A 12,144-nucleotide genomic window follows, 5' to 3' on the forward strand; every position below is an offset into this window, starting at 1 on the left:
AAGTCACAGAGTGTGCAGTGAGGTTGGATGGTGAGGATATGGAGAATGTGAGTGCATTCAAGTACTTGGGTAGTGTGATGAGTAAGGATGGAACTTTGGGGGATGAAGTACGTGAAAGGGTACAGCAGGGAAGAAAGGTTGTTGGTACACTGAAAGCAGTGATGAGAAATAGGGAGGTGAGTATGGAAGTTAAGAAGTCACTGCATGATGGTATTGTGATCCCTACCCTGACGTATGGAAGCGAGGCGTGGACATTGCAAGAGGGGAACAAGTCAAGAGTGAGAGCAGTGGAAATGAGTTACTTGAGAGGAGCATGTGGAGTGACGTGGAGGGACAGGTTGACGAATGAAGAAGTGAAGGAACGTTGTGGGGTAGATGTGGATGTGGTTGAAAAGATTAGGAGAAATACACTGAGGTGGTTTGGACATGTGGAGAGAATGGAGAATGAAAGACTGACTAAGAGGGTGTATGTAGGTGAGGTGGAGGGAGGGAGAGGGAGGGGTAGACCGAGGATGAGGTGGAGGGATGGAGTTGAGAGGTATATGAGGGAGGGGGGGGTGAGTTGGGGGGAGGGGAGTCAAATGGTGGGTGACAGAGTGACTTGGAGGCGTTTTGTCTGCGGCCACCCTTTGCGGGATTAGGGCGTCGGGCTATAGATAGATAGATAGATATACAAACTGAATGACTTGCTTTATGAATAAGCCTAACTAAAACATGTATGCATTCATACGTGTTGTGGGAAATATTTTCCCCCAGAGCAGTTGCGCTCTCTAAATTTATCATAGTTTATCCCTGGTTAAAGGCAGAGGACGTAGAGACTGTTGTTAATTATTCAAGCGGTTTTAATAACCCAGAAACGACGTTCTCTTTAATAATTCTTGTTATTGATAAATTAAATGCTACTGCATTTAACCCCTGAGGACAACTATGCATTGTAAATACATGTAATTATGTGGTATTTTCCACTGACCTAAGCTGCGTCTGCGCGATAGGTGACGTGGCAAGCAGGGAAAGATTCCCCTGTTAAGTCAGATGTGGAATTAAGATATTTACATAGTTAAAGGGAATAATTGGTCTAACTTTAGTTTAAGTGGAACTAAGATTAATTTGTTAGATTTCCCCTGTACAAATCATGATGTAATTTGACTGTATTTAGTACTGTAAATAACAAAGTTGGCAACCTACCATTCTATGAGGGAGGTAGAATTGCTGCGTTCACTCACTCTGCTCCTAGCTCTCGTGGAGTCAGCACGTTGTACATACACACCATAAGGACGCTTGCTTGCCCAAGCAACTCTACCAGGCAGCCTCATCGTCATCGGTTAACGATCACTCCCTCTTCATATAGCTAAGTAACCTTTACGAATTGGCCAATTCAAGGGGGGATTAGCGAAGAGATAGATTAGAAGATAGTATTGTAGGTGAGTTAAATTTAATTTACATATCACTTAACTCTGAGACTTGTTTGATTTAGACTTTAGGGAGGAGTAACGACCTACGAGTTGTGTAGCGAGAAAATTCTTGCATAGCGGTGTCCCGGCAGGGATACCGAGTTGTATACATTAAACAGTTTTTACATTTTGCTGCCCAGAAAGAGGGCCCAGATTTGTTTACCAGAATTAATCAACATTTTTCACATTTTTGGTGCCCCGAGTGAGGAAAACCAATGTGTGCCGAGGCGCTGAATGTGTTTAAAGTTGCTTTTGTGGGGCACAGTTTACTACCACGTTCGGTTGAAGTGGAAGACGTGGACGTACGTGTCTATAGAGCTCCGGGAGGAACGGCAAGCGCTTTCTCTGAAGATGAAAGGCTGAATGCCGTACTAGACTGGGAGCATGACCGTACGGTCCTTTTCCTTGGAGGAAATGATATCCATGAGGACGTGGAGGTCAATGAAGTTGTGGAGAATATTTTAGCAGTGGTAGGAGCCATAGAGGGCTCTTGTAAATCCTCAGTAGCCATAACCCTGCTCGAGCCAAGGAACCTGCCATATGGCTCTCCAGTTTGTTATGGAACATATAAATTAGCAGAGCTGTAAACCGGAAGTTGCAACGGGCCAGGAAGGGAAGGGATTTCATACATTTTAATGCCAAGCCCTTCCAAGCAATGTTGAAATCTGATGGTATACATTGGAACCATCATGGTAGGGAAGCAATTCTGCAGAAATTTATAAATTATGTAGAACATAAGAAAGGAGAGTTCTATGCTGTACAAGCTATGGGTGGGCCTATGGAGTATTGAGGTAATAAATTCTGAGCTCTGGGAATATGGGTGTTTTGGCAATTGAGTGTGGGGATGAAATAAAACCCTAGAGGTTTAATAACCCTGGGGGATAGGTTGAAATTATAGACCTAATCCCTACACTCCTCAAAAATTAAAATAATAATTAGCTGAGCTATAATGAATATTACGAAATTGGGAGAGGGGATAATTTGCACAATGAGGACTTAATCCCTACCCTCTTCAAAATTTAAAATAATCAAATCATTAAGTTGAGGTAAAATTGTGGTTGGAATTCATAATTAAATTAGAACTCCGTCAACATGTCTGTTTCTTTATTGCAAAGATCTTCTAGTAGTAAGGCAGGATGGGTAACTAGAGCCATAAATGATTGTAACCAGTCGCTGGACCAAATACCTCTGTCCAAGGAGAGAATAAATAGTCTCCTAAATATTCTGAAAGATCGATGGAGTAAGTATGAAGAGAGTTACTTAACTTTAGAAGCGGCTATAGTAAAGGCTGAGAATAAGGAACTCTTAGAGTCAGAAACTACGAAATTTGAAGACAAATTAGAAGAATACTTAACTGTAGTAAAGACACTAGAGTCAATATTAGCTGACACTGCCACGGAAACACAAGTTGTGGCTAGAGCTGTGTTACCACAAATAACGCTTCCGGAATTTGATGGAGAGCAGAACTGGAAATCTTTCTGGGATCAGTTCAAATATTTGGTACACGATAGAACAGATCTCCCTAAAGTCACCAAACTTACTTATTTGTTAGGACAGGTCAAGGGAACACCATATCAACTGATAAAAGAATTACCAGTAGAAGAAAATAACTATGAAGTGGCTTTGACCATCCTTAGACAAAATTACGAAGACAGGGAACAAATTATAAATCAATTATTGCGGGCTCTAATAGAATTACCCACGCCTAGGCACGATTTTGATTCCTTGCAAAAATTTAGAATTGCACTAAGTTGTAATTTAAAGGCCGTAGGTACTTACGAAGATATTAAAACATCAGATTGGGTGCTTTCAAGAATTGTGTCCTTAAAGCTACCACCGAAAACCAAGGGTGCTTTGTATGGTAGGTACCAGAAGGATAATTTCTCCTGTGAAGAGATAGAGGAAGGCTTGATGCAACTCTGTAAACATTTGCAAGGAACATTAAACACTACTGAGGTCAAACAGAAGACTGAAGTAAAGAAAAAACCCATTAACCAACTGATTGGGAAAGTTAAGTCAGAGAAGACTAAGTATGTGCCTAAAGAAGAGATAGGTACTTTCCTTAGCAGCACAAAGGCCGAGGATAAAGTATTAAAGATTAGGAATAGACATGCTGAAGATATTAAGGAAATAAAACCTTCCATGGTAAAAGACAGGAAAGTTTGTGTCTTTTGTGGTGAGCAACATTCCAGTGTATTTTGTCAACACTACCCTGATTATGCTTCTAGAGTAGGGAAGCTTCAGGAACTGGGGTGTTGTATAATCTGTATGAACTCCGAACATACTGCCGCGGACTGTAAGATTAAATTAAATCTTTGCTTTAAATGCAAAAAGGATCATCATCATAGTGCTTTATGCCCTAGGATGAAAATTGAGGTTCCTAAACCTGCAAGCGTCAATATGACAATTGCAAAAGGGAATGCTCCATTAGTAATGCCAGCTGCAGTACCAATAGCAGATGTGAAAGTATTGTTTGAAAATAGAAACCAATTAGTATGTACCCTGTTTGATACGGGTGCTCAGAAAACTTTCATTTCTGCAGACATTGTGAAGAAATTAAAGTTACCAGTTATCGGCAAGGTAAATCTAGCCATTACAGGATTCTTGACAACTATGAAGGCTCAGTCTTTTGATTTAGTTAGACCTGTATTACAATTAGGCAGATATAAATGCCGTATAACAGCAGCTGTGCTTGATACTATGGAGACAAGTATATACATAAAGGGATTGAAGGAAACCTCTGATTATCTACAAAGCTCAGGGATAAAGTTGGCTAAACGGAATGTTGAATCAGATACTGTGGGTCCCATAAAAATGATAATTGGTTCTGATTATTGTGGAAGATTCCTACATAGGACTTTCAAAAGGAATAAGGTACAGTTGTTCAAGAGTCCAGGAGGTAACCTTATTATGGGTCAGTTGCCTTTTCCAAAACAAGTTAAAGGAGAGGCCAAACTAGTAGACTCAGTGTTTGTTACCCCCACACAGTCATTGATGGTAGCTAGAATAGGTGCAGAATTAGAACCTACTCACAGAAATGACTTGTTGGATGAAAACATTGAACCTGTACACAAACTGTGGGACCTAGACAGTATAGGTATACACTCTGAAGAACCAACCCCTGAAGATAAAATAACTTTGGACTTGTATAATCAGTCTGTGGAATTTAAGGATGGACAGTATTGGGTAGGATTACCATGGAAACTAAACCACTCAGAGTTACCAACAAATTACCAACCAGCTAAAGCTCAGTTAAATTCTCTTCTAAGAAAGTTGAGAGATAAACCAGAACATCTGATCCTATATGATAATATTATAAAGGATCAATTGAAGAATAAATTTATAGAAGAGGTACAATACCCTGTTAACCACAAAGAAGGACACTACTTACCACATCATGCTGTAAGCAAGGATTCAGTAACTACTCCCATAAGGATAGTATTCAACTGTAGTAGTAAAGCGTCCAAGGGATCAGCTAGCTTGAACGATTGCCTATACTCTGGACCTACACTAACAGAGAAGTTAGAGAATGTGTTACTAAGATTTAGAGAGAAACCTTACGCTTACACAGCGACATTAGTAAGGCTTTTCTCAGAATGGGACTGAGAGATGAGGATAGGAAATTTACAAAGTTCCTCTGGCCTCATGATCCTCAAAATGAGGATAGTCCATTGAAAACTTACTGTTTCCGATCGGTGCTTTTTGGCTCTTGTGCTAGTCCTTTCCTACTTTGCAACACTCTAAAGCATCATTTTGAAAATGCCAAATGTCCAGAAATAGGGCAGGCTTTTTATATGGATAATTTGCAAGGTGTTGCTGATACAGAATCGGAAGTCTTGAAGGCTTATGAAGTAGCCAATTCCGAATGTGGGAAGGCAAATTTGCCGTTACAGAGCTGGAATACAAATTCACCGCTTTTGAGGAATAAAATACAAGAGGACTATCCAGATTCTGACATTCCCAAAACTCAAAATGTGTTAGGTCTTAATTGGGATACAACAGCGGATGTAATAAGTTTGAAACCAGTTAAGTTCTCTGATGTCACTCTCACCAAGAGGTCCTTGTTAAGTCAGGTTTCCAAGCTATTTGACCCATTAGGATTGGTCAGTCCTATAGTTATTAGGGGCAAATGTTTAGTACAGGAGGCTTGGCGAGAAAAGTTAGACTGGGACACTGAATTAGGTGAGACATATGTGGAACAATGGGAACAGATTAGAAAGGAGTTTGAAACTACATCAAGCATATGTATTCCCAGGAAAATAAACAGTAATGAGAAGTCTCACTTACACATATTTTGTGATGCTTCTCAAAGGGCCTATGGAGCAGTAGCTTATTGCGCAACAGGAGAGGATAGTAAGATTATAATGTCCAAAGCCAGAGTTGCGCCAATTAAAGAAAGAACCCTACCTCAAATGGAATTGGCTTCCATAGAAGTAGGAACTAAATTGGCCAGGTATATAACCATTACTCTTGATACTCAGTTTGAGGATATTTACATATGGACTGACAGTGAGATTTGTCTTTACTGGATAGGGAAGGAAGACAGTAAAATTCCTTTCGTCCGTAATAGAGTGAAGACTATTAAAGAGCTGTCTTCCAAATTTAAATTCATGCATGTGTTCTACAAACAAAATTCAGCTGATCTGCTCTCAAGAGGTTCGACCGTAAGGAGACTGATCAAAGATAATTTGTGGTTTAAAGGTCCTAAATGGTTACTCACTAAGGATTGGCCTGAACAGAAACAGTACAGTATCGCCGAGGTTAGTGTAGTGAACTTGGATCCTGTAGTACCTGAGCCAGAAGTGATTGACATCAGCCGATTTTCATCAATAAGACAACTTCTAAATACTACTAAATTGGTTGTTGAATTTTTGAATAAGAAGGTGGGGTTTCAGAAATTAGATCCCCTAGAATCCTGGCTGAAAAGAGTACAAAGAAATTCTTACGGGGAAATATATAAAATTTTAGGCCAAGACACTGGAAAAAAGAATAAACTGATGAAGAATTTAGGCTTGTTCTTAGACGGAAAGGGTCTGATAAGATGTCGAGGCCGATTGGTAAAGGCTGACTTGCCCATCCAAACCAAACATCCCATTTTATTACCTAAGAGTGGGTGCTTTGTACAACTTATTATAAAGGAAGCCCATGATTCCACTCTCCATGGAGGTGTACCGCAGACCTTAGCCCAAATTCGGGAAAGGTACTGGATTCCTAAGGGTAGACAGGTTATTAAAAAATATCTCAAAAACTGCATCATTTGTAGGAGGTAAGAGCAGCGACCTTATATCTACCCAGGACCACCAGCCCTACCGAAGGAAAGGGTGAGCATAAGTCGGCCCTTCCATATAACAGGAGTGGACTACACAGGGGCTATAACTGTTACGGGTGAGGAAACTCCCCATAAAGTTTACAATTGTTTATTTACTTGTGCCTACACAAGGGCAGTCCATCTAGAGCTAGCGGAAGACCTAAGCTCTAAGACATTCCTCAATGTCTTTCGCAGATTTGCCGCTAGAAGGTCTTGTCCTGGCAAGTTAATAAGCGACAACAGAACTAATTTTATTTCAGCAAATCACTCCGCTAGAGGTCGCTTTCCCATGAGATACACCGCGCTGCCTCACACCACCAGTTGCTGTGTTGTTTTCACACCGACCACACGCATACTCCGACTTGGGAATCAAGATTTGGCTGCCTTCTTCCCGTTATCCATTTAGGAGCGGAAAGGCTTTGCCTTAGCCTGTTATCCGTTTAGGAGCAGGTTGCCTCGTCACCCGTGATCCGTGTAGGAGCGGGTAAGTGCCCATTTTGGTGCACTTGGGAGAGTTTACGACTCTCAGACTGAGCCGGCTGTACCACCATTGCCAGCCTGCCGCCGCCATGTCTGATGTCCTGGAAGGATCTCTCGGCAAACAGTTATCAGGCACAGAGGACAAGTCCAGGCATAGGAGCAAGGGTTCATCGCATAGAAAGGATTTGTCCAGATCCACGAACCGCTCTTCCCAATGGGAATGTTCTAGACGGGTACATAAGCATACCTGGGGTCACGGCTCAGATAGTGAAGGTGAGTGTGATCCTCCACCCACTCATCCTTTAACCTCTACTTCACGGGATGAGGTTAATTCTCCACCCTGGGCCATGGTGATGGAAGCTTTGGCTGAGTTACGGAGTGATCTGAAGAAATTGAAGGAGGAGAGAAGCTTGGCTACAGGCGGCGCCATTAACATCAGCACTGACCGTGACTTTGGGGAGAAAGCTAACAGCCAACCCACAGAGGTGATTGATTCCGGTTTTCAATCGGTTCAGCGTCATGATTCTAGTGGCGACAGTGACATTCAGAGTGAAGTGTTCACTGGCAGTGTCCTCTTGCAGTGCGCCAAGACTTACGGTCCTCTGGAAGATGTATCTGTTGAGGTTGACAAGCATGTTGCCGACATGGTGAATCATGTGTTTGATTACGGCATGCGGGAGGAGGAGTACAAAGAAATTTTGGTTGACGACATTACCAAGAGACCGAGCAACTGTCATGCTCTAGCCCCGGTTGAATGTAACACACAAGTTTTGGATGCGCTGAAAACCGATGCCAAAAAGTCTGATTTTCGTATGAAAGAAGTTAGTAAGGACATTATAAAAGCTGCCATAATAATCACCAAGTCACTCACGGTGCTGGATAAAGTCGCCCAAGAAGGACAACCAGATGTGGCCCATGAAGTCGGCATGCTTAATGGTGCGCTAGCATTACTGGGAAATGCTAACCACAAGAACAACTTGACGCGCCGGTTCATCATTAAGCGCGAGATCAATCAGAAATATGCTCACCTATGTTCAGATAAGGTGCCAGTGACTAGGCTCTTGTTCGGTGATGATGTTTCTCAATCTGCCAAGCACATCGAGGAGTCGGAGAAATTGAAAAACAAGATCACACCGAAGAAACCGTTTCAAACATGGAAATTCGGTGCAGGAAAAGTCAGAGGCTCCTCTGGAAAAACCACCTACAGAGGATTTTCGTCCAGGTTCCACCCCAATGGACAGCGGACATATGGACACAGGAGTGACCACCGGCAATCCTTCTCATGGCAGGGTTCGGAGGCAAAAAACTCCAGAGGGCGGGGACAAAGCAATCCCTGGCAATAACTGAGGTGTCATAAATTTGAAGCTGGCAGGCTTCAATATTTTGTCTTGAGTGGCATAAAATAACCAATGACCCTCATATTTTGGATATTGTTGCACATTGCCATCTTGACATTAATGTTGATGATATCAGTCACTTATTTCCTGAAGGAACTGAATATGTTTTTTGTGAGGAGGAAAAGGTCATTATTTGTCAGGAAATTGAAAAGCTGTTAGATCTTAAAGTTATCAAGGAAACACACAGACAAGAAGAACAAATTATATCCCCAGTTTTTCTGCGGGGGAAAAAGGATGGAGGTTTTAGAATGATCCTTAACCTGGAAAAACTAAACAAGCACATTAATTATAAACATTTTAAAATGGAAAACTTCGAACAGGCAATTCGGCTTATTAACAAAGGTGATTACATGGCCTTAGTAGATCTTAGGCATGCATACTATTCTGTCAGTATAGCTGAAGAGCAACAAAAATTTCTTTGCTTTAAATGGCAAGGGAAAATCTATCTGTTTACCTGTCTTCCTAATGGGGTTGCAGAAGGGCCACGCCTATTCACCAAACTAATGAAACCCATTTTTGCTACACTGAGAGAGATGGGACATACCATCACCAGTTTCACTGACGACACACTAATATTACACAGCTCATTGGAAGGATGCTATGAGAGCATACATTCAGCAGTAGAGATTCTAAGGAAAATGGGATTTTGTATTAATGCTGACAAATCTGTCCTAGTACCTACAAAACGTTTGGAATATTTGGGGAACGTCATTGATTCAGAGACATTGACAGTTACATTACCTGAACGGAGGAAAGTGAAAATAGTTCAAAGCTGCAAACAATTATATCATAGTAATAGAGACAAAATCAGGAATGTGGCCAGAGTAATTGGGCTTTTGGTTGCTGCAATTCCAGCAGTAGAAATGGGGAAACTGCATTATAGAAAGTTGGAAACTGCTAAAATTTTAGCACTGGAGAAAGAAAAAGGTAACTTTGACAAATGGATGGCTATCACATATGACATGAAAACAGATCTGATTTGGTGGATAAATCTCATTGCATTGCAAGACAGAAATTTTTTTAGGACGGGTACGGAAATAGACCTGTACACTGATGCATCAAATTTAGGTTGGGGTGGTTACCTAAATCATCAACAAATTAATGGAAGATGGTCAATAAAAGAAAAAGAATTGCACATCAATTCTAAAGAACTCAAAGCCATCTTACTGGCAGTGAAATCATTTGCACATCAGATCAGAGGGAAACACATTAAGGCATTTTGTGATAACTCGACAGCGGTAAACTATGTCAATGAAATGGGTGGCACAAAATCCGCAACATGTAATGACATCTGCCTCGAAATTTGGGAATTGTGTGCAGAAAATGATGCCTGGATTACATGCTGTCATATACCAGGTAAAGTTAATCTTATGGCAGATGCCGCATCTCGAAAGTTTAATGACAGACATGAATGGAAATTGAACGAGGACATTTTTAGGGAACTTTGCGAAATCTTTGGGGTCCCAAGAATTGATCTATTTGCATCCAGACTAAATAAACAGGTACCTCGTTTTTGTTCTCGGAAACCCTACCCAGAAGCCGAACACTGATGCCTTCTCAATAAGTTGGTCACAGTTTGACCTAATCTACATTTTTCCCCCTTTTGCTCTGATTACCAGGTACCTTCAGAAAATGCGAGCAGAGATGGCAAGGGGGTGGTTGATTGTGCCACTGTGGACGTCCCAACCATGTGGGGACCCTACTCAGAATACTCATCAAAGAACCACGGCTAATAATGAGAAGGAAGAATGTATTGCAACAGCCGTCAGCAGCAGAGGAACACCCCATCATGAAACACACCAGGTTAATGGCATGTCTATTGTCCGGCAACAACTGCGAGAACGAGGCATATGTGCAGCGGGTACGGACATTATCATGGCCTCCTGGAGACCAGGAACTGAGAAACAGTATCGACCACATGTCAATAAGTGGATCCAATTTTGTGATAGACGGCACATCAATCCCCTTAATCCCGCTGTAACGGATATTGTAAATTTCCTGTCCGACACTTTCCACCGAGGTGTGGGCTATGACTCTGTAAACACGGCGAGGGGAGCTGTCTCCTCACTAGGGATACGAGGTAGTTGTGGACGGTTGCAGAGCAGGCAACCACCCTCTTGTCAACACGCTCCTGAGAGGGGTATTCAACTTGAGACCGTCAAAACCCAGGTATGCAGAGACCTGGGACGTCCAGCTGGTGCTCCAGAAACTGAGAACTATGGAACCTTTATGCAGTCTTCCTCTAAAAGAACTAACACTAAAATTAGTGATGCTAATGGCACTCACTCAAGCAGCCAGGGTGCAAACATTACATTTGTTAATGCTAAAAAACATTAGAATTGGCAAGGATTCTGTTTGTGTTTGGTTAGGGGGCAACATTAAACAATGTAGGCCAAAATTCAATGTGCAGTTTGTGGAGTTTAAAGCTTACGCTAAAGATAGAAGACTATGTGTCTATGAAACATTGAAAATGTACATTGATAAGACTGAACGCTTAAGAAATGATGTGGATCAAGAGAACGGGAACTTATTCATTAGTGTTATAAAGCCACACAAAAATGTAACAAAAGACACTATTGCGAGATGGATTAGGATAATACTTAATATGTCAGGAGTGGACACAGGAAAGTACTCAGCTGGCAGTGTTCGGCCAGCTGCAGCTTCAAAGGCCAAGACCATGGCTGTGCCGATAACATACATCATGGCAAAGGCTGGGTGGTCAAGGGAGACCACCTTTGCCAAGCATTATGACAAGGAGATAGTTCAGGAGCTTGACACATTCCAAGAAGCTGTACTAGAATAGGGAGTAGGTATTTATTGTGATAAGAAAGTCATCATTCTTTTGGCAAGCTACTAAAATTTGTAAATTTCTTATAATACAGCGGGTTTTGGGTCATGGTTGTCTTATTTCACCAAATCCACAATTATATAACTTCAAAATGTCAAAGTACGACACCCACATGGCTTCAAAACCTCATGGGAAAGCGACCTCTAGCGGAGTGATTTGCTGAAATAAAATTGATGAAGTACATGAAACTTACCGCAGGTCAGTTGAAATGTGCTTCGAATTTTATGAAGCAAATCACCTCTGCTAGAAGGGAGCTTTCACATGCCCTCCACTCCCTCCCTAAGGTATGCAGCGTCACATGTATAAAACAGTGTAAACGGTAGGGAATGATACACTACTTGTCATGTGGGTGATCGTACACTTTAAAGTCTGGTGGTGTGAGGCAGCGCGGTGTATCTCATGTGAAAGCTCCCTTCTAGCAGAGGTGATTTGCTTCATAAAATTCGAAGCACATTTCAACTGACCTGCGGTAAGTTTCATGTACTTCATCAATTTTGTTGGAGCAGCTCCCTTACTGTTGAACATAATGAACGACCCGAAGGTTAAGTCGGCGCTGGGAATCAGAAATTGTATTTGGCAGTTCACAGCTCCAAGAGCTCCATGGCAAAATGGATTTACCGAAAGAATGATTGGTATTGTCAAGAATTGCCTGAGGAAAAC

At 41.7% G+C, this 12,144-nt stretch overlaps 1 protein-coding gene and 1 pseudogene across 1 annotated transcript; both read left to right on the plus strand.

The window, feature by feature from the left end:
- Positions 1–7,553: 7,553 nt before the first annotated feature.
- On the plus strand, positions 7,554–8,582 carry LOC145395369 (uncharacterized). Its single transcript, XM_080268999.1, has one exon. The coding sequence runs from the start codon at positions 7,587–7,589 to the stop codon at positions 8,580–8,582; it is 996 nt and encodes a 331-aa protein (XP_080125125.1). The 5' UTR covers positions 7,554–7,586.
- A 1,377-nt stretch (positions 8,583–9,959) lies between these two features.
- Positions 9,960–11,439, plus strand: LOC145396242 (uncharacterized; annotated as a pseudogene).
- Positions 11,440–12,144: the final 705 nt, after the last annotated feature.

Source organism: Coenobita brevimanus, chromosome 4 (genome assembly GCF_032717465.1).
Source record: "Coenobita brevimanus isolate Jiangsu-jjx chromosome 4, ASM3271746v2, whole genome shotgun sequence".
Lineage (NCBI taxonomy): Eukaryota > Metazoa > Arthropoda > Malacostraca > Decapoda > Coenobitidae > Coenobita > Coenobita brevimanus.

Bases quoted from the DNA above. Each gene is read 5' to 3' on its own strand.
- LOC145395369 (XM_080268999.1), top strand. From the start codon at position 7,587: ATGGTGATGGAAGCTTTGGCTGAGTTACGGAGTGATCTGAAGAAATTG.